Raw genomic sequence first — 27,301 nt, 5'->3', positions numbered from 1 at the left:
TGTAAAATTATCTTTGTATTTATAAATATTCTACCTTATTTGCTTTGGTCTATATTTATCTCCATACGAGTCCACTCAGAAGATATCTTTGTGTACTTCCTTTGTAGCATCATTATCCTCTCCTGTGGTTTATTTTTCTGTTATCCTTATTTAAATGGAACCAAAGCTGCCATGAAGCCAAAATTTCTCAAGGGGTTCATAGCATTCACCAGTGATAGAATAAGTAAGTGGACTATATTATTACTTCAGTCAATACTGTATTATCATTTCAACTGTAATTTTATTGTACCCAAGCTATAATTTCTCTTAAAATATTCAAGAAGACGAAGTTAAGTAACAAACTGTGAACCATCACACAGAATGAAGCTGAGGATCACCAACCCTTGTCCTGGCTTAATTTTGTAACACTTCACAGGGATAAACATCCATGAGCCACTGGAAATGCAGATGCAGTACAACAGAGCCCTATTCTATAAAATGCAACTCGTAGATAAACACCTGCTTTGACTTCTTTCGAACACCTCAGGTAAAGTTTATCACTTTTCCCAAAAACAGTGTTGATTGGAATATTCTGAGGGTGTTTTTCACAAGTCCATTCAGGGACAGATGAAGGTTGAAAGTTGCATTTAAGGCATGGAGACCACAGGGAACCCCACAAACTGCCCCTGTCCCTGTTCATACACAAGGACTGCCCCAGGGATATGTATGAAAGCAAGAATCTGATTTACCTACTCCTCTCCAAATCAAAGTATTTCTGGGGAGTTGCTCTGTTGTTTGTGTCCAGGCATTATTCCAGGGTGAGGAAGAAAAACTCTGTCTGCATCTCCTCTTCTGCTGAGAAGAAAGACATTTCTAAAAGACAGGAGCTGCAGACCCACCAGGAGGTGGACATTTCTATACAGGATTTCTTTAAAATTGTTTCAGGACAACAATTTTCCTAAGAACCAATGCACCTGAATAGCTCACCAGGCCACTGACGTGGGGATTTATGCAGTTTGGAAGACTGGCTACGATGAGTTCTACTGAATCTTTATTAAATGCCTCAGAGATATCATAAACCTGGAATACTTTCCACACAAGCACTCAGACCTAACAGTTATTATGGTAACTACGAAACTGAATATGGAAAGGAAAAGAGCAGTTTAAACTCCTGACTATGTTTTGTAAATGCTGAGTTACAGAAAAGCACGGCAGGACTCGGCTGTACTTCGGTACACCCGAGCCCATGAAACACTTCCCACCTTCACTGTAGAATACACTAGATTACAGTTATGTCCTTTATAAACACATTACTTCTTGTTTTAAAAAAAATGCAATATATAGTTTCTGCAGCAAAAAAATCTTTCTACAGAATACACCATGAACCTACTTATTTCTTTTGCCTAGAATGATTCTGAGTCAAAACCAGCACTGTGACATAGTTCAGTGACCAGTTACCTGTAATGTTAAGTAGAAGGGTTTTGGTTGGTCATTTTTTTTTTTCCTTTCTCTCTCTCTATCCAAGAGTCTATTGTGGCAAAAGTATTTTGGGTATTTCACATTAAATTTGTATTATTGCAAATATTCGTTTTTCTGTCACTTTTTCATTCTTTTGCAAATACTGACACACGTTTAGATGAAGAAACTTGATCTTAGTAAATTATACTAATCTGAGTGGAGATTTCCCCATTTAATGCATCTCTATCTTCTCCAATATACAGTTTTGGGTTCTGATTCTCTGTTGCACAGCTGCCACTCAGAGTACAACTTCTGGCGTTGCATTCTGTGCATTTTTCACTTGGCTTCCTTCTGAGACAAGAAAACGCGGGTTTTCCAAAACTTTAGTGCTTTCACTGCAAAACTGTTCTTTTCTATCTTGTGGACCTGGGCTTTTGAACAGATGTTTCTTCTGGTGCATTCCCAGAGCAGCTGCTGTCTTGCAGATTTTGGGGCACTGGAAGCAAGCGTATCCTTTCCCGTTGTGCTCACGGACGTGCCTCTGCTCGTGGTTCCTTTTGGTAGAGAGGTACAAGAAGCTCTGGAAGCAGAACTGGCAGTGGTAGCGTTTTTCTCCAGTATGAATTCTCTCATGTATTTTGAGGGTTTCATTTAAAGTGAACGCCTTGTTACAGTATTGGCAGACAAAATCTTTGACACCCAGGTGAATGCGTTCGTGTTTCTGGAGATTTCCAGGAACTGAGAAACACTTCCCGCAGGTTTTGCAAGTGTAGGGCTTCTCCCCAGTGTGACACCTCATATGCATTTTTAAAGTGGATGGACTTTGAAACTGTTTTTGGCATAACTCACAAATATAAGGCTTTGAAGTAGCTACGTGCCAGTGCACGTGCTCTTGACCCTCTGCTGTGGAAGACGGGTCCCTTTCACAGAGCTCACAGTGAAGATTGGGCATTTCTGTGTTGTCTTCCTGGCTGGTGGCCTTTTCCTCAGGAGCGTTCCTGAGTGCATACTCTCGACCGCCTGTGCTGTGGCTTTCCATAACGGTGCTCTTGCTGCCGTGCTTTTTCCTCCATTTGGTCTTTTTCATTTTCCTTAGCTGTTTGGATTTCTTTTTTGGTTTGTAATTATAGTAGGGTCTCCAGGGTTTATCACTGGAGTCCTGATCGCTCACATCATCACACATTTCCGTCAGCTCCAGGCATTCCGAGCTGTACAGTCTAGACGGGCTCTTTTCTTTCGCCTCCATTTCTGGTTCCTCAGTTACATTGTCCTGCTTGGGCTCGTGTTTAGATTTTCGGCCCCTTTTACAAAACAGCTTGGATCCTAAAATGTGTCTTTTTACAATAGCTTCATTGCCAATTTTTACAGTTATCTGACACAGGGGTGCAACGTTGCTGTCGGCAGACGTTCCGGGCAAGGCCGGCTTTGCAATGTACGTTTCTGTTTTACTCGATTCTTGGACAGCATTGATTGTTTTGCTTGATGAACCTCCAGATCCTGTGACGTGCTGCGTATCCTCAGCTGCTTCTGCTCTGTTGTACAGCAGTGTTTTCTTTTTATCCTTAACAGTTTTTGATTTTGTAACGCACTTCCCGTAACTCTCTGGCCCACACTTACTGTCGTCGCTTATGGACTGGCTGGGTGGATTACTCGGAGATTCGGTCTTACTGCTTTCTATGGAAGTGACTGTTTTACTGTGCATGATCACTGATGAAACTCTGCTACTGTGCATTATAACAGAGGGTGCAGAACTGCTGTAACTGATGACAGAGGTTGAGTTTTCGTTCACATTAGTTAAAGACACGACCGAGGAATCACACTCCTGAGAACCGGAGTCACTCGCAGCAGTGGAAACTCTTTTCTCAGCCGTGAAGAAGTCCCTCTGCAGGTCAGAATTCAAGATACCCACTCCCCAAGAAGAAGAATTCTGAGTATTCGTGGAAGGTGCTGTATCATTACGTGAAGACGTATCCAAGGCCAGGGTTCTGCTGTTTGCTATTATGGTATGCTGAAAATTCAGCGGTGGTAGCTCAGAGCTCAGGGAAGTGGGAATGAAGCAGTTAGTAGCAGTAGTTTCGTTGGCCTGGGCAGTTGTTTGGACATTTTCATATGAAGAATTTCGGTAGGACTTGTAAGGCATTCGCCTGCATTTCATGGGCAGGAGCCTGTACAGTTTGTACGGGTACATGCTGGGCTTTAAACCTCCATTGGCCGTCTTTTTATTCACCGAGAGGCGATGGTCGATGGCGTGGAAGGACTTCTGGTGATTTTTCAAAATGTAGTAAGTCATGAAGGTCTCCAGACAGAAGATGCACTGGTAGCGCCTCTCCCCGGTGTGCCAGATCTCGTGCCTGGTGCGGTACTCGGCCAGCGCGAACACTTTGTTGCAGTAGTGGCAGGGGTACGTCCTCCTCCACGAGTGCACGTTGGCGTGTCTGCGCAGGCTGGACAGGGTGACGTAGCTGCGCTTGCAGACCACACAGGTGTACAGTATCTGCCCATCCACCACTTTGACCAGATGATCTGTCTCGGGCAAGGCGCAGTTTGCATTAGGACGCTCAGCCACGCTGTTTTCAGACAGCAGGGGCTCTGTGTTTGCATAGGAGCCTCCATTCCTTCCCTCTGCAGCAGTGTAGTTATCTGCAAAGTTTTGTTCTTTTCCACTGTGAACTGACAGACTGCTTGATCTCACGCAGACTTGTTCATGACTTTCCAGAATATTCCGATTTGCAAACTCTTTGCTGCAGTATTTGCATATGAAAGTTTCCTGATGCTCTGAGTGGAGCTGAAGGTGAGCAGTGAGTGACGCCCTGTCATTGAATGATTTTGCACAGCAGGTACAACTGTAAACAGGTGGAACGACGGTTGTCTCAGATGCAGAAACATCAGCAGAACTGTTTTCCTCTTCTCGGGACAAATGGAAATCTCCCGCTTTATTCTGAGGTTTTGGAAAGGCAGTAATTGTCTGATCAGTACATGCTTCGTGCTGGGCTTCTGCAGTGGTCACCGTACAGGCTGGTGCTTTTGCCACAGCCAAACCCGTACCCTGGGGCTTGAAGGCTGGCTTGGAAGCTCCACCTGCTTGTTTTCCCTGCTGAATGACTGGGGTGGGCTGGTGATTCTCATAGCGCTCCTCACCCCCCTGGTACGAAGGGCTGCTGTCCTGCTCCACAAACGGGGCTCCCTGGGAAGTGTCTCCCCCAGAAGAAACTGCATAGGAGTGCTCAGCCAAGGTGCTGGCTGGCTCAGCTTCCTTGCAAACGTCGCTTCTGTCCAGGCTGATGTTGGGAGCTTGGATGGTGTCAGACACCTTTTTAAAGCTGGCCCTCAAATCAAGCGGAGAAAACAAACTGTTCTCTGTCTCAAAAATTGAGAATGCATTTGTAATTCGTGGTCCATTGGTCACAGCGGAGTCTTCGTGTCTCTTTTCGTGTTTCTCCTCTTTGACGTTCCCTTTCTCGTTAACGCAGTATGCGTAGGGGCAGGGGGAACTTGAAAAATTTACATCTGTCAGGTCTTCCAGAAATGATATCCCCAGCTTTTTCCCTGCAGCTGCGAGGTCCGTTACAGTCTCCTGCCTCTTCACAACTACCGTGGAGCTGTAGATGTAATTCAGGATTTCTGTGAACACTTCGGCTTTGAGATCATCCAACTCCAGCACGTGCCCCGAAATACAGATAGTACGGCTCCAAAAAATGTTTTTGAAGTAAAGGCTTGAAGCTGCCAGCACATTACTGTGGGCTTTGAATTTGGTATCCTCCACAATGATGGTGACATCACAGAGAATGCCCCGAATGCGCTGCTCGTTTAAAATGGAAAGCACAGTGTCGCTGTGGAAGTCGTCCTTGAGATCCTTTGAAGGGGACATGACTGTCACCTACAAGAAAAAAAAACACATATATTTAGAAGGCATTTGTTCAGTTACAGAGTAAAGTTATAGCTTTATGTAATGTTTTAAAATTTATTAGCTTTTAAATTTTAAGCATGAGTAAACCTTGTCGTACTGTTTCAGGTTTAAGTCATCTTATGTTCGCTGGTGCCAACATCACTGCAGGAAAGGTGTGTGCAGATGAAGGAGGCAGGAGCACCGGTGGCTCCCCAGCACGAGGCAGAGGAAAAAATTTGAGAGTAAAGCAAGCAGAGAAGAACAATTTTTTCTTCAGTTATAGTTTAGATTTACACTTTGTAATTTCATAGTTTCTATGAAATTTCATAATTTCATTAATTTCTAACAAATAATAAGATTTAATTGCAATAGTAAATGCCACTAAATTACTGCCAACATATAATAATGAGATTTAATGATTACCAACAAAATGTTATTAGCCAGGCTGTTATTGTATGAATATACTGGTTTATTCCATTGAGAAAAAATACGCAAAATAAACATGAAAAATAGACTGGAAAAAACGGATTAATTGGACAACTGAATATTTAATTTGGACAACTGAATTTTTAATCTGTTTAAAATCTCTGTCTTCTTAACCAGATGATTTTTCTGTTTTGTTCGAATTCAGATCTGTATCATATAATGAGGTTTGTTCCTTTCTTCCCCATCTCTGTGCTCTGTTTTCAATTACTGCTGCCCATTTCTGACTTCAGGTCATGAAGAAACAGTTCTTCTACTGGCACTTACCAATCACTACAGCAAAAAAAAAATCACAGCTATTAAAGATCCTTTTCTTTCAAACTGTGGAATCAAAATGCACCTCAAAGTAAATTACCAACTGCAGGTATTTTGTAAGACAGATTAGAATAAGACAACACTGGAGGTCTAAGTTAGGAATTACCTCGTTTCTATCAGGAAGGTGTTGTCTAGGCAGATGGTCAGAGCTTCCAAAACAGTACAATTTCCAAGGCAGAGAATTCAGAACAAACAAAATTGTGATTCACAAAAATACCTCTAATCCTTACACATGCCACCAGATGTCAAGAAATGAATTCATCAGTGTAACAGTGACAGAAATGGATATGAATATTATTTGGATTGTCTGGACACTCACAGTAGCTGTAAATATAGATGCATTGGTTTGTGCCTTTTAAACTTAAAATCATAATTGGTGATGGCCTTGTTTTTGACACTTATTTTGCTTAAAATAAGGGATATTTACTCATTTGGCAGGATAGCCTGGAATTCACAATCCTTAGAAATGGTTATCTGCTTTGGTTCAGCATCTAAAATCCCAGATATAACTGCAGATATTTCTGGCATATCGAGTCTTCTACAGAAAGCACGCTGACAAAAACACTTTCCTTCCAGCAAGCAGCCACTACCCCATAATTGATTCTTTTTTCTCATTGACAATGTCTGAGATTGCATCTGACTGGCTCATGTGATGTGGTATCAGAAACCAACTGTCAGACATCAAAAACATCTCACAACAGGAGCTCCTGATAGGGTGACTTCCTGAGTATAAGAAATAAATGATGTCAACTCTACCTCCCAGTGAACTGCCCCACAGGAACTTGCCTGGTTTTTTTTCCTGTTTCTTTCTTGGAGACAGCTGGTTGGAGTTCAAAGACACATCATCTGACAGACTGTTTGCTAAGTGTTCTCAGCCTGCTACTGCTACGATGAGAGGCATCCAAACACGAGTGGGTTTAGTGCAAAGTCTTATTATTCAGCTTGTTATTTAAAAATTTATCCTCCTAAGGATCAAAAAGTGAATATTTTAAAGTTCTAATTGCATGTATATAGATTGACAGTTTTTGTAGTCCTGGATATTTTGGTATGCTCAGTAAAATACCAAGCCAGACTCCTTGTGTCAACATGGTAAAAAATATCATTTGCTATTTGGTAACTTTTTATTTTTTCTTTCCTTTTTTTTTTTCTTTTTTTTTTTTTTTTTTTTTTTTTTTTTTTTTTTTTTTTTTTTTTTTTTTTTTCTGTGTGCTAAACCATATGCTATATATCTCCCTGGAAAGCTATATAAAAAAAAAAAAAATCCACAGAAAATTGGCTTTCAGAGCCAATACTTTTTGCTTCTCCATCTCCACCTACGCATTCCTCACATAGCCCATTTATTCCTGTCTGTAATGATTCTTTACTGGCTTCTATTTTACCTGTCTTGTTCTTGTATTTGCAGAAAATGTGTCTGAAATGCTATCAAAAGCAGAACACCCTTCCTAGCACACACATAAATGGAATATTTCAGGAATGTTTTACGTTCCATTTGCAGTTCATTCTGCAAAATGAAAACCTGCTCTTTGGTTTCCAAGGGAGCCCTACCAAGACCAAAATATACAGAGATCAAACTTTGCAGGTGTATTACTGTTAAATATTTTTGATTAAAACACGGGAAAGTCAATTTAGAACATAACTGTTCTCCTGTATGATTTTTATTGTAGAATCATTGAAGGAACTCTAGTATTATCTATAAATGCTGCCCAAAATGTATGTAAATACCACTTGACCTAGTGAAGGTCATCAAAACTCTTCAGCCAACTGAGCCATCCTTTTTTGACACAAATATGTTTGTTATTTTGACACTTTTTACTCTCAATCCAGACGTAAATAATTTCTGAGGAATCTTAACAGTGCCTTTGTAGTATAACCTGTTGGTCTTTGGGACAGCTATAGATAAGTTTAGGTTATGAACAGCAGAATTTCTGCTTGGGAGTTACGGGTTCTATTTGCAGATTTTCTGCAAAAACAGTAACAGACTTAATCTGCCATTATGAGTTGTTGAATCACTGTAAGAAATAAGATTTAAATATTCATCTGAAACTTAAGTGCAATGGTCAGCAGGCTGATTAAATTATAACGGTACCTTTTCTGACATCAGCAGAATATCACTGCAGGACAGTAAGTGAAAAAAAGTAATATTAAAAGTTAATGTCAAGATCAGAGAATGATGCATCCAAACACAAATTTGACTGCTTATGCCTCACAGATGGCACTGCTGATTATAAATACCAAATCAGCCAGCTCTACATGAACAGTGCTGAAATAAGAAGCTACTGTTAATTTTTATATTAATATTACTTCTAAATCAACAAAGGGATCACAACAAGTTTCACTAGCGAATAAATACCAAGTATGGTTTTTTTACTACTGAAGAGAAGTGTTGCAATCTAGGAATATTCTTTTAACTTCTGCTAAACTTTTGAAATCCACTACCAGACAAGTGTACCCCATTACATATGACAAGAGATTCTTTTATTCCACTTCAGTCAGCTAAATTTGAAACACAGGCTAGTGGCACAGCTAAAAAAAACCCAAACCAGTAGTTGCTACTACCCAGTCAAAATAAAACCCAGCCAGATAAGTGATGAACTGTTTTCTCATTCCTTAGATTTCTATTGGGATTTTAAAGATGCCTGTATTTTCTGCTACTTACTAACATGGCACTGTGGAAAGAGGTTCACTCCATGATTTCCTCATGTTCAGCCTCCCCCCACTCTGTTAACCTACTCTGAAGCTGCTTCCCCAGCTCAGAAGGGACGTTCCCCTCTATCTGACTCTCCTAAAGGATGCCATTTTCTTCTAGAGCAGAAATGGGGGTACACATCACCAATGGACAAAAAACCCCAAAATAAACACAAACACCCCCCCGTATCCCCCAGCTCTGATCCCTGCTCACCCGGAATCCTGCTGTCCCACCATCCCTGTTAGGATGACTGCCCAGCTTTTTATGGGATCACTTCACCAGTCCCCCCTGGGAAGCACGGCTGCCTCGTCAGGGTCCCTGCAGCCTCCTCAAACCCCAGGCACGCAGGGCCGTGTTAATGATGTCTGAGGATGTTAATGATATCTGAGGATGTTAATGACGTCCAAGGCCGTTCAACAGCTCGCAGGACCACGCAGGACAGGGCTCCAGCATGGAGCTACCCCTCATTTCTACAAGTGCATTTAGAGCTTTACTCTTTTAGACTCTCGCTGCTCACGTCCTTCCCTGTTACCATCGAACACTTACTTACCTGATCTGTTTGTTAAAGCCTCATGAGCATTATAGACTTGAAATTTTTTTTTTTTTTTTTTCAGCCTGGCGCTTTCCCCTTCTCAGCTGGGCGGAGGGGGGTGCTGGAATTTAGCCTAAGAATGGGATGTCAGGGTTAACAGCCCTCTGAGGCCACGCGACGAGCCCTATGCTCAGAGCTGAGACTCCATCCCACTATTGGCATCCTCACCTCGTTCTCTCGCTCCCTCCTTTAACGTTTCCCACGAACTTTTCCCACCGCACGTGCAGGGCCTGGGCAGCGCCTGGCTCGGAACGAGCGGGGTCTGTGCGCGCTGTCACTGCCCCGGCCCCAGAGTCCCAGCCCACCCTGGGCCCGCTCCGAGCGGGGTCTGTGTGCGCTGTCACTGCCCGGCCCCAGAGTCCCAGCCCACCCTGGGCCCGCTCCGAGCGGGGTCTGTGTGCGCTGTCACTGCCCGGCCCCAGAGTCCCAGCCCACCCTGGGCCCGCTCCTCGGGGGTCCCGCCCTGCCTGCCGGGCCCGGGCCGGGGGCGCGGGCGGTGCCGGCGGTGCCCGCGGGGAGGCGCTGCCCCCGCGCCGAGCCGGCCGCGGCCCCTGGCGGGCAGCGCGGAGCCGAATAGCCCCTCTGGAGCCGCAGGGACGCGGCCGCTCCATCGCCTCCTGACCCCGGAGCGGCGCCGCGAGGCTCGGGCTGCCGGCGCGGCGGCCCCGCTGTGTCCGTGCCCCTGAGAGCGGCGCGGCCCGCGCGGGCCCCGCCGATGGCGGAGCGCTGAGCCCGCGCCGCCCCTCCCGCGGGAGCCGCGTACTGACCTGCCGCCGCTCCGTGCCTGCCGGCGCCGCGCTCCGCCCGCGCACAGAGCCGCTCCCGGGCCCCGGGGCAGCGGGCCATTAACGCCGTGTCGGCGGGCTCCCCGCGGGCGGGCGGCGGGCTCGGGCCGGGCCCGGGGCCGCGGTGCCGGGCGGGCGGCGGGCGGACGGCGCGGCCGCCATTTTGCTGTGGCGATGCCGGCGCGGGGCTCGCCCGAGGAGTGCCGGGCAGGGCCGGGCCGGGCCGGGCCCCGCGCCCTCCGCCAGCACCGCCGGGCCCGGCCCTGGCACTGCTCCTGCTCCTGCTCCGCCACTGTGACCCGTGCTGGGAACGGGGACAGCGCCGGGCTGGGCCTGCCCGCCGAGCTGGGCACGGGCACGGGCCGTGAGCGCAGCAGGACGAGGAAAGGCGGCGGTGCCAGTCCCCAGCCCCCGCTCCGCCGCCATCAGGGCAGCCCCGGGCCCATCTCGGAGTTACTGCGACACCTGACACGGCACTGCCAGGGCCTCACTGGCCTTCCCGGCCTTCTCCCAGGGAGAAACAGAAAGCACAGAGCTATGTATTTCCAGAAATGCTGTCTCCCACCACTTCCCTCCAGAAAGCTGAGATGAAACACTTCCTTAAAAAAAATCCGAAATAAATTACATTTGGTTACTGCAGTATAGTCGCATTTACCCTTCTCCCTATCTGATTATATTAATTATATATATATTTTTAAAGCATCTATAGAAAAATAGCACAAGGCAGTTTATGTTAAATAGTATTCTCATTAATTACGGTTTCTTCATATCTTTTACTGCCTCAGGAAACAAGCACAATGCTATCAGTGCTTCATAAGCACTAACAAATGCTCCTGTAGATAAAGGAGGCCACAGCTTGATTTCATTCAGCCTGATGCTCTGATACATTTGGTACAAGCTTCCCAGATATTTTCTCTCTCAGCCTCTCATTTTACATACTCAGCAAAACCCGTTTTCTCAGGATTTGGAATCATGAAGCTTAGAGAAAAACTGGGCTTCGACACAGCGAAAAACATTATTAGAGAAATGAACAAACTGGGTTTTTGTCTTAAAGATTGCTAACTTTGTCCAAAGCTAACCTGTGCTTATTTTACAAGCTATTGTGTACACAGCTTCGCTGGACAGTAGCTCTGTTTTAAAATCTTAAACCTATGCATTAGAAGCACTGAATAGTAGGAACTAATTCCCTTTAGAGAAAAACAAAATCCAGAGCATGAACCACTTTGTCATTGTCATACCTGATGGGCCTGGAAGTCAGAGCTTTGCTAGAGCCTCTTCATGATAAGTGCTGCTGATCATCTCAGGAAACTATTTAATATCAGCATAACAAAATATAAGGAGGGGAGGTCTTTTCCCCCCATCATTCTGTCTTGGAGCTAAGCAATGCTTTCCTGGTTCTCTAAAAGATATGATAAGAAATTTGTTCACGTCAGGAAATTGTAATAATTTCAGTGACTTATCTATACACATCTCTCACTACTTTAAATTCACCTACTGAAGCAAAGAGTATGTTTTTAGCTTAGGACTCTGCTACCAAAAAACTGTTTCTTTAATCTCATGGCCAACTGAGTCAGGAGATGACCCAGTAGTTGGTTGCAAAAGCAAAGCGTGTCCCAAAGTTTTCCCAACCGCCTTTTTTATTCCAGCTTGCATGACAGAGAAGCAAAGTTTCACACTCACAGTGTAGGTTGCTTTTAATCTTGGACTTTGCCTCCTGCTTATTTGCTGTTGTTCCTTTATTACTGTTCTAGATATGTGTATACATAATAATATGTATTTATGAAGATTTCTGACACAAGTGCCACAAGAAGTATTTGTGGCAAGTGTGTTGTCAGTAACAATAGGATAAAGTGGATTAAATTAAACCTGTTGTAATCCTTTAAAAGAAAGAAATGCATTACTGAACAAGCATCTTTTTTGATTACATGAAACAAATTTAAGGAAGATTAGGTTATTCATTTCCCCATAATCTTAATTAAAATTATTTTAAATTGTTCTGAAAATCAGATACATAACCATCATTTGTATAGCTGATACCTCCAACTTAAGACACATTAATGTATTTGTACTTGACCACTGGATGCTCTGGCAGTCTTAATAAGTCTTAATATCTATAAACAAAATAAAAGATTAAACTTGACTGTTTTTGTTTCTCTCTCTCTTTTTTTTTTTTTTTTTAAACAGGCTGTTTTTTTTAAGGCCACTTCAGCTGATTCACTAAAAAAAGAATTATCTTTTCTGTAACTAGTACTGTAATTGTAAGAACTAATTTCCATATATATATATATATATATATATAACTTGAGCTACTGGAATTCACAGTCCCGTCACCTCCTTGTGTATTAGAAGTATTCTTCAAAATAACAATTTTTCTCTAAGGCTGTCTTGGCCTCACGCAGGATTTTACATTATCATTATAATGTTTCACGTAAAACCAACTGCATTGCAAGTAAATGGAGCCACTGGCGCTGCAGTCAGCCCTGTGTGAATGGATTCCAGTGATACCTGTGAGAGGTGAGACGAGATTCACGTGCGTGTGCAATCCTGATTCCAGGGTGGAAGCCACAATATAAATTATATACTTTAAAAACAGCAGTCCTGCTAGTGTGTGTGTACCAGTTCCTGTTAAACATACGAATGATTGCACATAACCTCACACAAAGATCGTGCTCCTTTTAAGTGGAAGTCCGAGTAGTTTAGCAGTGGATTGATTATCTGTGATATGGTAAAATTGCAAGGTAGAGAGAAAATTGTCAGAGCTTCTTTAAAACGTATAAAACAGTTCCAAGGTTGCTGAAATGGTGGTGTTTGGATGCTTTGCTGAAGTCTGATAATCTCACTCCTGCAACCGGTGGCACGTGGCATTCCTGTCCTTAAGAGTATTTCAGACTGCCTGGGAAAAAAATGTTCCAATGTTCCTCAAGCAGCTTCAGCTCTTAAGCAACAGCAGGAAACAACAAATATATAGCATTACTCAGGCTTGCAAATTCATCCTAAGCAGCAGGAGTTTGGCCAGGATGGGAGGCATTTCACTCACAAGTGGGGTTGAGGAAAGCGCCAGCAGCCCAAAGTGCCTTCAACTCCCCTCTGTGTTACATGAACAAGGGAAAGAGTTCCTTTGTGCAACCCTCCTCCTTTCCTCAAGCATCAGGTGGAGGGGGAAGGCAGAGGTAGCGCAGTTACAGTGCCTGCAGCAGCCAACCTGCTCCTCCAAGTCTGGTGGAGAGGAGAGAAAGCTGGCACAACTCATCTGGCTCTCAAACTCCCTGAGCTGTGCTCGAGCACCAAAGCAAGTCCTTCTCCAAGGTGTGCTGCCTTTGTAAAATGTAGGCATGGCCTAATCTGAGTCCCATTAATACTGAACACATACAAGCACTTTTTAAAGGTGCAACTACATCTTTTTCATCAGTCTAAAAAAAAAGAAAATGAAGCAACAGCAATAACTGACATAAATCCAAATTCTTCTTATGCACAAAATACAAAAGCTCATGCTGTACTGCTGCTAAGAATCAGCTGACTTTACATCTTGCTATCTCTGAACAATCTTCATATTATTTTCCATTGAAGTCTTTCATTTTTTCTGTGCTGCTGACAAGCCATTTTCTCGCCGCCCACACTTGCGGGGCATATCAGAGTCCTCAGCTAGCACAGATCAATTGCGAGCACCGAGCTGTGTTTACAGACACAGCGACAACAGCAGACATTTTTCTGTTGTTGACTGCTGTCAAATGGAGTGATTTATATGTTTGAATAGCTTTAAACAAAAGGAGCAAGTGAAACATGTATTATTTGTTCGCTCAGAGCAATTACTATGTGGGGTTTTTTTGCCTATTTGGTTATCAGAACGATAAAATAAAAGTATTGAGCTTCTGAACTCAGTTGAACTCAGCCCCTCATTTTCCAGTTTTCAGAGGAAACATCCTTTGAATATGGGAACCAGCATCCACAGATATTCTGGGTGAGGTGTGCTGGGGGCCAGGCCAGTGCAGCCGTTCCTGCCCTTTACTGCAGCTGATGGAGCAAATCAGGCGAGACTGAAAATAGAGTTAAATCCCTTTTCCTGGAAACACCTCATTTAGTTGGTCTGCCAGAGCGCTGGACACAGCTATTTTGAAAACTAGAATTGTTTCTCAAGCTGTTAACTGCCCACTATTGCTCTCCAGTATCCTTAAAATATTGCAAAATCTTTTTGGTTTCGCTGTCCCATTGGTGAGCCAAAGCCAGTCCACAGGTGACGGCTGTCGCTCGGAATTGTCACTTTGTGTGGCCAATACTGTGACAATTTACTGGACACACAATAACTGTGGATGCAACTGGCAGCAAGAGGAAAGTCCATGCTGCTTGCTCTGCCACCAGTGGGAACTGCTCAGCTCTGAGCTCAGCTCTGATGGGGAGCAACAAATAATATTAATAAGAATTTAAAAAAAAAACCCAAAAACAAAAACCCCACAAACCAACCAAACAACAGCTGACTTCTCTCTCTCATAATAATAATTTCCCAAACTCTTGCTCACTCAAAAGCCTTAATGGTATTGTAGCATGTGATGGTGTCTGATCACATTGTTTATGGTTCAGGATCATGAAAAGATTCATGTGACAGTATCTGGAATTAATACTAGATTCTAGTATTGATTCTCAACTGCTGAGAATTATGGAAATGTTGGGCATTGTCAGGATAATCCTAATTTCCTAGATCTAATTGTTAGGAATGAAGTCTTCTCTCTTACTGCACACTCCAAAAAAAGTAAATGGGAATCTTTTCATTGATTTCAAGGCAGATTTAATTAGGCTACCAGTCACATAAGCAACTTCTCAGATTACACACACACTGAACTTAAAGCCAGGGATGCAGATTCCCATTTTCCCTGTCTTTTTAATTAGTAGGATTTTAGACTAATTCCTTAAAAATATGTAATTGTGGGATAACCTAAAGGGTTGTATGCGCTTTTCCTTCCATACATAAATTAAAACTTCAAGAAGAAAGGCCAAAAATAACCTGTACATAAACTTGCTGAAGTCAGTACGCAAATTGTCAGAACTGACCTTATTTAATCCAGGACTGTAAACCAAAACAGCACTATCCAAACACTTGCACAGAAAGTGTGAGTGCTGCCTAAATGCTACATCCAAATATTATTCCAAAAGTCTGTGAACAGCTGTCATTTTGACTTCCTCAGCTTTTTCTCCACCCCTGCCTTTTCCTGTTGTTGACTGGTAGGAGACAGCAGTTGGGTCTTATCTCTTTGCCTGGGCAGGTTGCACAGAACGAGAGCGCTGCGAGCAACACCAGCTTCATTTTTATTTGGTGGCTTTAGTTTGTCCCTCTGTAAAAACGATATGATCATGCTCGCCTCTGAGTGCTGGCACAACATCCAGATCCAGAATGCCTGAGCATTTCTGGGAGAATGCAAACCAGCCATCGCTCCCAGCCACGTTTTGTTGCTGAAGGCAGCGCTATCTATCAGTGTTCAGGATCCTGGGAAAGGGTTTCAATTCGCAGACCGAGCCTACCACGCCAATCCCGTGCGGATCTCGCCAGACCAATTTAAAGTGCAATAGTAAATAAAAAAAAAAAAAAAAAAAAACAAAACCAGGAGAGATATTTCCCTTGAAAACACGGGGATGTGCAGTTAAAACCTCTGAGAGTTGGGAATCCACACTGGGCCATGCCCACAAATCTTTTTATATGGTGATTTTCAAGATGCATGCATTATTGTGAGCACATGGTATGTAAATGCATGGGGCTGCTTAATAAGCATTCACTGACACACATCTGCAGCTTTGCTAATGTACCTTTTATTCATATGTGGTTGTCAAGGAAACAGGTTATGGCCCAGTATTCTATCTAAAATGTACTGAGCAAGTGTTCCATGATAATTTACTTAAAATAGGTGCAACTTAGGTTTGGCAGCTCATCGCTTCAGTAAGTGCAGGTGACCTGAATTTTTCTAATTTTAGCATTTCCCTGATTAATTTAAACCACCAGTGCCATTTTATTGTCTCTGAAAATCTGTTACCATTTTCTGTGTCCCACAACACTGTGTGTTAAAAGTAAACTTAAACAGAGAAAAACAGTTTGAGATATTCTAGGAATCAAAGAGGTTTTTTGGCTTGTGGGTTTTTTGGGTTTTTTTTTGTTTGTTTTTTTTTTTAACTTGTTCCCTTATCATACCTTCTGCCTGGTAACCTGAATTACTTATTTCTACTTAGAGATACCACAGCGTGAATGACTGTGATGCAGTCATTCTGCAGAAATTGGTGCAAACAGTGCCACTGAAATCAATGGAACTTCTTCTCCCTTTCTGTAACACAAATTATACAAAGGGCCACATTAAAAATTAATGAACGAATCAGGATTTCACCGATTCTTCCATTCAATACGTACGTATCTTACATTTAAAGCACAGATATCAGACATATTCGTGCTAACCAGTACAAGGAGAGAAAAAAAGGAAACTGCTGAAATTTGAAGAAGCCGTGCAAAATGCGAACCGTTACTTTGAAATCTGCTGGTTATTTATCGCACTGAACCCACAAAGTGCTGTTTCCAGCTCAGGAATCGAGAGGTTTTTCACCATCACCATTACAGTCACATATAAAGGTGTAGATTCCATGAACTACACACAGCCTGACCAACACAACAGTGCCAGGATGGGCACTGGCACCAGGAGTTCTGCCTTCCCTGGGCCGCACAGCTTTGCAATGAGCACTCGCCACTGGGATGCTGAGCTGACATCCTGGCGAGCTCCAAGGTTTCCTTCCCTCCCAATCTGTTTGTACAGATCACTGGTGGCTCTAACAACCTGTTTCAAAGATCTGTTCTGCCTGATTTTGTTTGTCCAGCCTCTGTGGCAATAGAAATCCAGCAGGAGCCGGAAAAATCCAACAGTATCGACATGAAAATAGAGCATTGTGGTACCACAGCGAGAACAACTCTTAAATTGCTACAATAAATTACAACTTCACAGAAAAAAAAAAATTATGTAATGCAGTGGTTATAGTGTTAAATATTTTATCTCTAATTCTATGTGATATCACCCCATAAACTTACCCACCTAAAATCAGGTTGTTCTTCTGTTAGAGCCTTTTAAAAGTGGTATTGACAGGTATTTTCGGCAAAATCATCTCAGTGATTTTTGTGAACTCTGTGGCTACTGTGTGTCAGCCTGCAAAGGGAGAAATCCAAATGTAATACTGAGTTACTGGACAAGTACGAATTTCCTCATACATTATGCAATCCTTCAGAATTTTCCCCGGGGTGCTGTAGGACTCCAAACCTACATCTGTGAGGCTCAGAACGCACCAGCAATAAAACAGCACCATTAACCAAACTTCTGCTGCGTTGTTTTATTAGGGTTTAACCTGGGTGGTGCAAACTGGACGTAAGGATTCATGAGAAGTTCTAGACAGAAATGTAAGGACGTTTTCAAGTTTAAAATCGTAATTTCAAGAGATGTTTCCTTTCTTCTCTTTCTATTCCGCCTCTTTTGGTCTCTCTTATTGAAGATATCATCAGGGTATCTGTGATAATGACATTTCTAAGCAGTTCTTATTCTCTGGAATAAACTCCCCCTATCTCCCTGCTTAAATGATTATTCATCCTCGACAAACATCCAGATTTTGTTATTATGTATCCAACACCCTAAAAAGGTTTTCATGTAATAGTATAAAAATTACTCAGAGCAGGGGTTTGTTTCGAAGATCCTAACCAAAATTAAATTGTTCCATAGGGCAATTGCAAAACCAGACAGATAAGGCCTTATGACTCAGCTGATAGACATTTACACAGCAGCGACGAGAGAGCAGCGATTAGGAACACAGAGATCCATCTCCCATTTGCAAATACACCAAAGACAAATGACATTGTACAGGAAATACAGGACCCATTACGTTGGCTTTTCAAGGTAAGAAGGGGAGCTAATTTTTATTTTGGTTGTTTTAGCCGAGTACATTTTAGTTCATGTTAATCTGAGTGAGAATTCTGTAGCTCACAAAGGCCAGAACGAAAGAAAATCGTCTTAAGTCATTATAACCTCAACTGCCAATAAAGGCACATTCATAAGTGACCAAAATACGGTGATTGGAAGCTTAAACGTCTCATCTGGAGGAATCAAACAGTAAAAGTTCTTACCAAAGATGAAGAATCCCCACATTTGGTAATAATAGAATTCAAATACAGTATTATACATAATAAAGCCCTTTTAATACATAATAAAGCAATTTATGTGATAAAACACAACAGACACTAGATGCCTCGAAAGGGTTAATTGGTACCTGGTCATTACCACCAGAATCTGTCTCATAATCTGAGAAATATTATCTGAACCACTGAGAGACCTGCAGTTTCAAATCAAAATGAAGTTCAGAGGCAGAAGTAACCTTAAGCAGAAATGCCACTGAAAGTAGAATAGTGTCTGAGTGAATAGTTTTTGAGTTTGATTTCATTTTTACTCATGCTTTGTACAGATTTTCTGTTTTGGCATAAATGGAATTTGCATGTTTAAAAGAAGGTATTTCATTTATAAAAAGGGAGGCTCGATAACCAACTGAAAAATAAAACTGAAAATAAAAGAAACTACAACAAAATATACCCCAAAAAAAAAAAACCCAACAAGCCCCACTAAGAGTTATATCTGCAGGCTGTGCTGGAGGTGGGAAAAACTGCACCTGCTCCTCCATGCCCTGGTTGGACCCCGTAGCCAAAGGGAATAAAATGGATGAAGTTTACAGGTTTCTTGTGGCACCTCTGGCCACAACATCGTGACACTGCAGCAGCTGGATGTAAATACCTCTGAACCACCTACAGTCAAACTGCAAACAGCTTGCTAATTGCCAGACTCCTCCTTAATAAAGAAATCAGTTCCTTTAGCTGGAAGAAATTACTGTTCACGGGCTGCCAGTGAGTTTTTCCGGACCCACGAAAGCACTTGAGTTGTCATATTAATTACAAGAGGACTTGCACCCCTTAACAAAGAGCAAATTGGCAAATGGGTTTAAAACAACCACAGGGAAGTGTGCTCATGGAACAGAGCTACTTTTAAAAAATGCCCTGAGTGGGTCTGCTTGAACACAAAGACATAATAGAAACAGTTGATTGCTAAGTGCTCCATCTCTTCTAAAGATAAATATCAGCGGCGATAAATAAACTGCTCTGACATATCATTTGCTCAGCAATTTCCTTTAAAAATAACCACACAAAAACAAACAAAGAAATTCGCTTTCTTGCCACATGTAATGGCGCGCTCCATATTAACGTTTCAGGCAGGAGAATAATCAGCAGAAGCAGGCTGCTGGAGATAAATCAGAGTGCAAAACATGCAAACTTTAATATGTCACTTGAGAGATGCTGTCTGCTGCGTTTTCAGTCCTGCTTCTTCGGGTGGAAGAGAGGAATATTGCACCGGGTAAACTAATCTTACAATTCCAAATCAAATGGTTTTATCGTCATTATTAAGCATTTGCCTGTTACAACAGATGACAAGTCGTATTCCTGAACAGTTATACTCTGTTCATTTGGAGTGCATCGGGCTGATATATTTAGAAATAAATGGGAATTAATTTGATATTGCTGATACTGTCAAGGCTATTATTAATAATTGGCTGTGCTTCTAAATGCGTCCTCTGCGTTCACTTTCAGTGCTGGGTCCTCACGCACACAAAACATACTTAGTCATTTTAAAGTCAAGGGCACGGAAGGAAAATGGCTTCCCTGCTGCAAAAGTCTCCTTGCAGGGGTGAGAATTTCTCAAGTCACGTACAAAAGGGATCGACACGGAGACCCACGACGTTGTGAGCTCACTGGAGACATTTAGAAACATCTGATTCTGCACAGGCAGTTACCCGTGCTGCACCATATTATTGAACCGGTGCTGTAAAAAATAACAGCTAAAAATAGAAATAAAGACTTAAAATACTCGAATTTTTGCAAAATCTGTAAGGTCTGCAAATTACCGCAGACCACAAGTGAGCTTATTCTCAGCAGGTTTGGGTGAGGTCTGACAGCAGTTCTTTGCTGTGTGCTTAAAAACTGTTCTGGTCCTGCACTTCAGTGTTTAAAGAAAGCTTTATTAGCATTACTGTGGCTGAATTCAGAAAAGGTGAGAGAAGGTTTAAAGATACTTCTGATTCTCTGAATTTCTCAGCTGCTAAATATTTCAGTAATATTTTTATACTCGTGATAATGAAACTCTCGCTTTATCCACACACAGTACAAACCTTGACCTACATGCAAGACGAGGCTAAATTAAAAAAAAGAAACCAGGGTACGTTTCTGGGAACAAGCACTGCAAACCAGGGATAAAACAGGTTTTTGTGTGTACAGCTCTATAAACATGGCATCGTTTAGGAATTGATAAGACACATGGAAACATAAGATGAGATCAGTTCTGCGTTAGAACTAAGAGGAAACCACCATTTCCATTTGCATTGTGATATTGCTGCTAAAGAGAATAACATCTTTCTACATCTCTACCATTGAACCTTTTAAAAGGATTTGGTTGCCAAGGAAACTGGTTCTGGCCCAGTATTAATCTGAAACAAACATATTACAAAAGTTGGGGTAAGTAATGCAGTACTCATAATTATTTTTATTCCTAATGCTCAAATTCAGATTTCTGTACTTAAGGCAGCTAAGTTTTTATTTCATAATCTTTTTTGTGTGAAGCAAAACACAGTGAACTGATACTCAGTTTTAAGCTGACAGGGCCATCTATATCAATCTTCCTCTTTAAAGTCCTTCTACTTTTAAATAAAAAGAAATACTGCAGTTTCATGTTTGTGGCCAATACTGAAAATATAAGCATTAAAACATGCTATTCCTTATTTAAATTTCGCACAAAACGCAAAACCGCTTACGACAGAATTGAAATATTTTTCACTTTTCTAATCCATCTCAGTTTTTACTTCTGCATTTTAGCTTCAAGCTTAGTAGTGCTTATAGTCAGCTTCAAAATGTCATGGAATCAATAGGGTTTTCAAAAATTCTTTTGTTGCATAAGCGTTGCCACGCCCTTGGTACATATGATTATTTTAACAGACATGATTGCTCCACTTTCACAACAGATTTTAAAAAAAACCCCAGATACCAGTAACTGCCATGCCAGTATGTGAAGCCAACAATTTAATGCAGGTTGTTTTCATTAACAGTTAAGCACATTTTTAAACTGGAAGCCACATTCCAAAGCCCATTTCATGTTCTTGCAACACTGACCAAGAAAACAGTAAAACATGCAAATCTCAACCTACCTGCCCGCACCACTTAGAGCAGCGTTAGCATGGCACTGCACCCAGCCATTTTTGTGTGGAGCGATGGAGAGGAGTTCTATTCTTGGTCTTCTTGATAATTTTTGAGAAGCAGTCGTCAAAATTCAGATGGGAAGCAGCTTGAATAGACCGTGATTGGGAGAACCGAGTTTATCAACAGGGAAAAGCAGGAGTGGGGGAAAAAAAAAAAAAAAAAAAAAAACAACCACGTCCTCATCCAAGGTTTTCCGAAACTGCAACACAAGGTTGGCTGGTTTTTTTTGTTCTTGGTTTTTTGTTTTTTTTTTTCCCTCCTCCTCAGAGGGTTCAAAGCTTGAAGCTGACCACTGCAAAGGCCACTTGTCACATTTACTGAAAATCAACCTATTGATATCACAGCTGAAAATATAAACTCGACAACCAAAGCCCATTGCACAACGTGGACTGCGTAAGAGTTAAAAATAGACTCGACGTGCCTCCTACCTGCATAATAAATATGTAAGTTTCAAGTGCTTTAATTCGATATTCACATTAATTAACAATACAATATACATTATTTAAACTACAGTAAACGCAAGAAGAAAAAGGGTGACACCATCTGGAAGCACAGTTTGCTTTTTTTTTTTTTTTTCTCCCCCCTTTCCAAGGGCTAATAACGTAGTTTGAATGTGATGACAAGCTAACAGCTCACCACATTGCAAATGAAAGAAAAGAATTCTTAAGGTGATGCTCAAATATCTAAGGCTGTAATGAAGCACAAACCACTCTTCGCTACCGCATGACATGGCACACAGACCATTTACATACTCACATTTGAGATACCAGGCACAGTATAATGAATTCAATACACAGCATGCACACAGCACAAGCAACATTAATCCTGCCTGCCATTTTAGGCTTGCAGGAGTGAGATACATACTGCAGCACAGCTCTGGTAAGGGAGGAGGCAAGGGACAGCTCACCTTAAATGCAGTATCTGATTAATGTTGTAAGTGACATTGCGTATCAGCTACACAGTCTTGGTTCAACTGGGTGGGAGGGAACAAAGAAAATTGTCATCAACTGGTGATGCAAGATGAGCTCCAGTCGCTAACACTGTTAGCAAACTCCAAATTCTACTGTGATACAGTAGCAGGCGTTTCAAACTCTTATCAAAATCTGCTTGTGCAATGGCTGAGTCGCCTGCCGAGGAAAACAAAACAGTCTTCTTGCTTACTGGAGAAGCGCTGCGGCGACTACAGGAACATCCTCTCGGTGCAGAAAGGTTTCACGTCGCACACATTATATCCTGGATGCATTTGCCGTGCTTTCTCAATTTTTAAGTCCCTGAATTAAAAAAATAAAATAAAAAAGCCATTGATAGAAAAAAATAATAGAGCTAAAAGCCTAGTGTTCAGGCAAATAAAGCATTTCTTTTTCTTTCCTTTCGGTTTTCTCTCTCTTTTACAGTCCATCAAAATCCTGAGCAGTATTGACAAACCACACGAGCACCGGGTCTGACTGCATGATCAGCTGTCTGTGTCTACGCTACACCCTGTTAACCACAAGCAGTGTTAGAGCTAAATATATCTGCAATGCAGAAACGGTAGGTGCTATGTGGCGTGCAGTTCTGATCCGTTTGAAGATATTTTGCCATCCTCAGATACAACAAATAAAAGAAAATTTGGTGCTGATCTCTGCCAAGCACGCTATCTGTCAGACTTACAGGACATAAAAGCTCTCCTAAGTACACTGACCTAGATAGCACTAAGAAGACTTAAGCAGCGTACAGGCAATACTCACTGTCAGAGCAAGGAAAGCGAAACAAGGATCGTCTAATCAAACTGAAAGCAACAACTCACTACCACAGCCTGAATCCCAAAATGCTGCGTCCTGTATATGCACATCTCATGTTATTGGAAGATGCAAAGCTCCTTTGTGTTTTGTTTCTTTTTTTTTTTTTTTTTTTTTTTTTTTTTTTTTTTTTTCCTCGGAGGCTTTTCTTAGCTACGGTCGCACAATGACATTCTGACATCATGGAGGTCAATGCAGATACCAAAGTGCTGCTTCGTCTCTGAGGAAAAAAAAAAAAAAAAAATAATTTGGAAACGTAAAACCCGCAGAAATAATAATAATAATAATAATTAAAAATTTCCCGTCGCCTACTTAACGGCTCTGTGTTACCTTCTGAGATTAATGGCTGCTGCATACGTTAAATTGGTATCACCCTCTGCAGAGGCTGCGGGAGTAATTGTGGGAATTAGATTTTTGTAAGTGTCAAAAAAAAAGGCTTATTTCCCGGAAAACTTAAAAGCACAATAAAATATTTTGCGCGTGTAATGAAAAGATATACAGAGAGAAAAGCATTAAAAACAGCTAATCTGGTTTGTTTTTTTTTTTTTTTTTTTAAAACGCCTCATTAGCAAAAACGGTTCTGCTTTCATTGTCACTGTGTCTCCAAAGGGAGAATGAGAGAACCATGCTGCAGTTTAATTTACTATAACCTGAATTACCTTCCCAGAAGGCTAAACCAGCAGGTGAGGTAAAAACAAACCATAGGATCTACCTGTTTAGAGAGTAGAATCCCCCCAGTATGGCAGTGACTTCTCTCAGCTCCCTCTCCCTCCACCTGCGAATACCACAAGCCGATGCCCGGCACAAAACAGAACTGCGAAGATCAACGTGTTGGCCCTGAAAAGATTTCACTGGGAGAATTCTTTAGGTAAATAATATTTACCGTAGGTAGAAGAGAACATAAATGGTTTCTGGCCAACTGTGGAAATAAACAGCTCCTCCTTGGGAGGCCAGATTTGCCCAGAGAAGCGCTGCCTTTCATTCCACCTGCCAACATGGCTGAGAAAGAAAGCAGCCAAATTTTCATGCACGTATTCATTCTTTCCCTAGGAACCTGGGTACCTTTTGATTTACTTTTTTTCTCTCTAAAAGAGAAAGTGAAGGCTAATAACAAATATTGTGTTAAATCAGAAAATGTTGCGCAGCAAAGACTGGGCTGCTGTACGTACGTATTCATTTCTTGTAAAAATTAGACAATCTGACTTTGCTTCCCCCCCACACACACTTCTTTCCTTTTTAATGATTAAGTAGGTATCTGTTCAATTTGGAGGTTTTGCTTTGGGAAGTTATTTGGCATTTTGTTCTCTTTCATTTTAAAGGCTGGGAATGAGATGATCCTAACAGTCAGTGCTTTAAAATATTCAGAATCCCCTTCCATAAATAGCACATCTGTCACAGAAAGGGAACCCAGCCAACAGAAAGGCAGATCAGACCAGCAAAAACAACTGCTATTGCAATGCATGATTACAAACTAAGGTAGGATTTTTAGCAAGCCTTTATTTGTATTTTTGTTTGGTTTGAGCTTTTTTACATTAAGGGCTGACTGATTATATACATGCCACCATATATCAGCTTTAAATTAAGAGTATTAAATATGGCTTAATTCTGAGGTTTATTTCATGTTCATCTCTTAGTCAAGTGTGCACTGTCACATTAGTCATGCCCTGTTTAAAATCACGCTGAAAGCTCCTATAGATTTCCAGAAGGGAAGATTTGGGCTGTATTAGCAGTTTGTTAGAGTATGATATTATTATTATTTCAGAAGCCAGTGATAGCTTTGTATAAAGACAGTAATTTTCAGCAGAAGACTGATTTCAACAAAGATGCTCCTGCATTCCTGAGGTCAGCATTCTCAGTCACCCTGCCGAGCACTGCTCTGGGACAGACACAGCAAGGTGTTTTGGGTTGGGTGATTTAGGAGACATTAAAAGCCTGCTGGCAGTGGACACAGCAAAGGAATAAACACTTCACATTGAACAGAGGAGCGAGTCTGTCAAAATCTTTAGGCATAATTCTTGCTTCAATGGGCAATTTGCAGTGCTTAATAATAATTTTCCAGGCTTAAATTTGCAATGATTTTGCTTCAGACTCAACAGCATTTCAGTTCAGAAAACACGTTTTAGGTCCTTCTACCGCTTCACAACACGTGCCACGGGAAATAAATTCAAAAAGTTGCATTTGTAAGTTGCACGAAGTAGGCCCAATTTTTCAAGGTAGAGATATATTCGTATTTTATGTAATTTCTCGCTCAGCAACTTGGATTTAAGCTCTAATGTGATTTGTGCCAAAACTGTTACGGTCCCAAGGCAGTGGCTCGCCTGAGTCCTGACTTCAGAATTCCCTGCCCCTGCTATGAGCTTGTGTCAGTTCTTTACTCAATCAGCTTAAAGTCAGGCTATTTTCAAGTGTCCTCACTGGGTCTCACAGGCCATTTGAGCTGCAGCCTTTCCCACTTTCAAGCATCCTACTTGTAAACATGCTTCATTTATCATCACTCAAGAGCAACAACATCTTATCTCTCCTCACATACCACGGCTTATCAAAACTGGGGAGGAATGAAGGTTTTCCAGCATCACTTGATATTGCAGCATCCTCCTTGTGGTACGTGGTTTCTTAGAGGGAAGGTCCTAGTCCTCCACATCAATCATCTGGCTAAAGGAGATAGGGGGTGGAAAGAAAGACTCACATGAAGTCCCTTAAACCTGTACTGATTTTTGTCTCAAGGTATTGCCACACCTTGTCTTCCTGAGAAGGAAGTACAAAGGGGGTTCAGGTAGGCTGGGAGCTCTGCCAAGCACCAACCTTGTAGCAGTGAATATCTGGATGAAGATCGGGGAGGCTTTGAGAAAAAAAAAAAGTGACAAACACAGTTTTCTACAGACCAGCTCACCTCTGTCTTTGTTCAACACATGTCCACGCTGGACCAGGGGAATAATCTGTCCCTCTAGCTATAGGAGACATGCTGGGTGTGAGAGATGTGCTTAATAGTTATGAACACGCTTAATAAACAAATGAACAAACAGACGGACACTTGGGTTCGGTCAAACTTGGGAATCCAGGGTGGGTGTTTCTAAAAGGCACACCAGAACCAGCTCCAGCCTGTCAGCAAACCTGCTCTTGGAACGACTTTTTCAGCCTCTGAACTTTGCTGCAGTCAATTCTATTTGTCTCTGTATTCTGCTAGTGCCATTGCAAAAAAACCACATTGTTGATGAATACTCAGTTTGAAATGAAGAGTTACTTTGGAAAAGAGAAAACCCACACCTTTCATCATGAACTAAAATTCTCTGCCCTAACACTTACATTCAGGAAGGCATCCATATACCCAGGCATTCAGCCTACTCATTGACTTCCTGCTCAAATGCCTCCTGTCCAAAATCCTACTGCTACATCCTACGTCATTTAGGAGCTACCTTCTTCAGTACTACAGCTCCCCTTTGGGCTGCAGAAAACAAGGGGAGGGAAGTGAAAAAAGGACTCCTGATAGAACCTGCACCATCTGCCTTTCTAGAGCCAAAGTAAAGCTCATTTGTACCTGACCCAGCCAACATGCCCTGGATTTCCATCTGTGTACACAGACTGACTCAGCTGAGTGCTGACAGTTTTCCCAGACTTCCCCACAATTCCTTCTGTGTCTCTGTATGGCTGTACAAAGACTTCCATTATTTGTCTGGACAGAAAACAATTGCTGTTAGTTATTCCTGTAGTGATTTACACACCTTCGTTTTTAATTGTCACACCCCCATAAACAGGCCACCAAAAATAGGATGCAAACTGTCTAAGAGGCAAGTTTAGACTCCTGCTGGTCCTGGTAGATGGGCATGTTTGTCAGCACTGCTGAATGAAAAGCAGAGCAGCGCTTAAAGGCAATTCCTTTTATAAAAGGCAAATACAGAAACTCTACAAAAATAGCAAGTATCTGAATATTCTGAAATGTGTTCTGAGATACTCCATTGTGTCGATGTGTTGTGAACATGCATTATGGAAAAGCATGGGCATGCCTCAACTTCAGGATCACAGACAAGCCACGTACTAAGATACAT

At 42.0% G+C, this 27,301-nt stretch overlaps 1 protein-coding gene and 1 long non-coding RNA gene across 9 annotated transcripts; one reads left to right on the top strand and one right to left on the bottom strand.

The window, feature by feature from the left end:
- Positions 1–1,301: 1,301 nt before the first annotated feature.
- ZBTB38 (zinc finger and BTB domain containing 38) lies at positions 1,302–23,276 on the bottom strand. Of its 8 annotated transcripts, XM_027905093.1 has the most exons (5): positions 23,208–23,276; positions 22,388–22,453; positions 21,429–21,565; positions 17,240–17,350; positions 1,302–5,314 (listed from the first exon to the last, which is right to left on the bottom strand). In XM_027905093.1, exon 5 carries the CDS (start codon positions 5,303–5,305, stop codon positions 1,736–1,738), a length of 3,570 nt encoding a protein of 1,189 aa, XP_027760894.1. In that variant the 5' UTR covers positions 5,306–5,314; positions 17,240–17,350; positions 21,429–21,565; positions 22,388–22,453; positions 23,208–23,276; the 3' UTR covers positions 1,302–1,735. The 8 variants fall into 8 exon arrangements, with proteins under 8 accessions (XP_027760894.1, XP_027760895.1, XP_027760899.1 ...); XM_027905094.1 differs by lacking the exon at positions 21,429–21,565; XM_027905098.1 differs by lacking the exons at positions 17,240–17,350; positions 21,429–21,565.
- On the top strand, positions 21,857–23,098 carry LOC114068740. The gene is made up of 2 exons (XR_003573656.1): positions 21,857–21,923; positions 22,875–23,098. It is a non-coding gene; the product is annotated as an uncharacterized LOC114068740 (long non-coding RNA).
- Positions 23,277–27,301: the final 4,025 nt, after the last annotated feature.

This window comes from Empidonax traillii, unplaced genomic scaffold (assembly GCF_003031625.1).
Source record: "Empidonax traillii isolate 1590-97213 ecotype Southwest subspecies unplaced genomic scaffold, ASM303162v1 scaffold1119:size178550, whole genome shotgun sequence".
Taxonomy (NCBI): domain Eukaryota; kingdom Metazoa; phylum Chordata; class Aves; order Passeriformes; family Tyrannidae; genus Empidonax; species Empidonax traillii.
The sequence above is the reverse complement of the archived record's forward strand: the minus strand, read 5'-3'. Positions and strand labels throughout refer to the sequence as shown.

Coding starts and splice junctions, on each gene's coding strand:
- ZBTB38 (XM_027905093.1), bottom strand. CDS start 5,305: ATGTCCCCTTCAAAGGATCTCAAGGACGACTTCCACAGCGACACTGTG.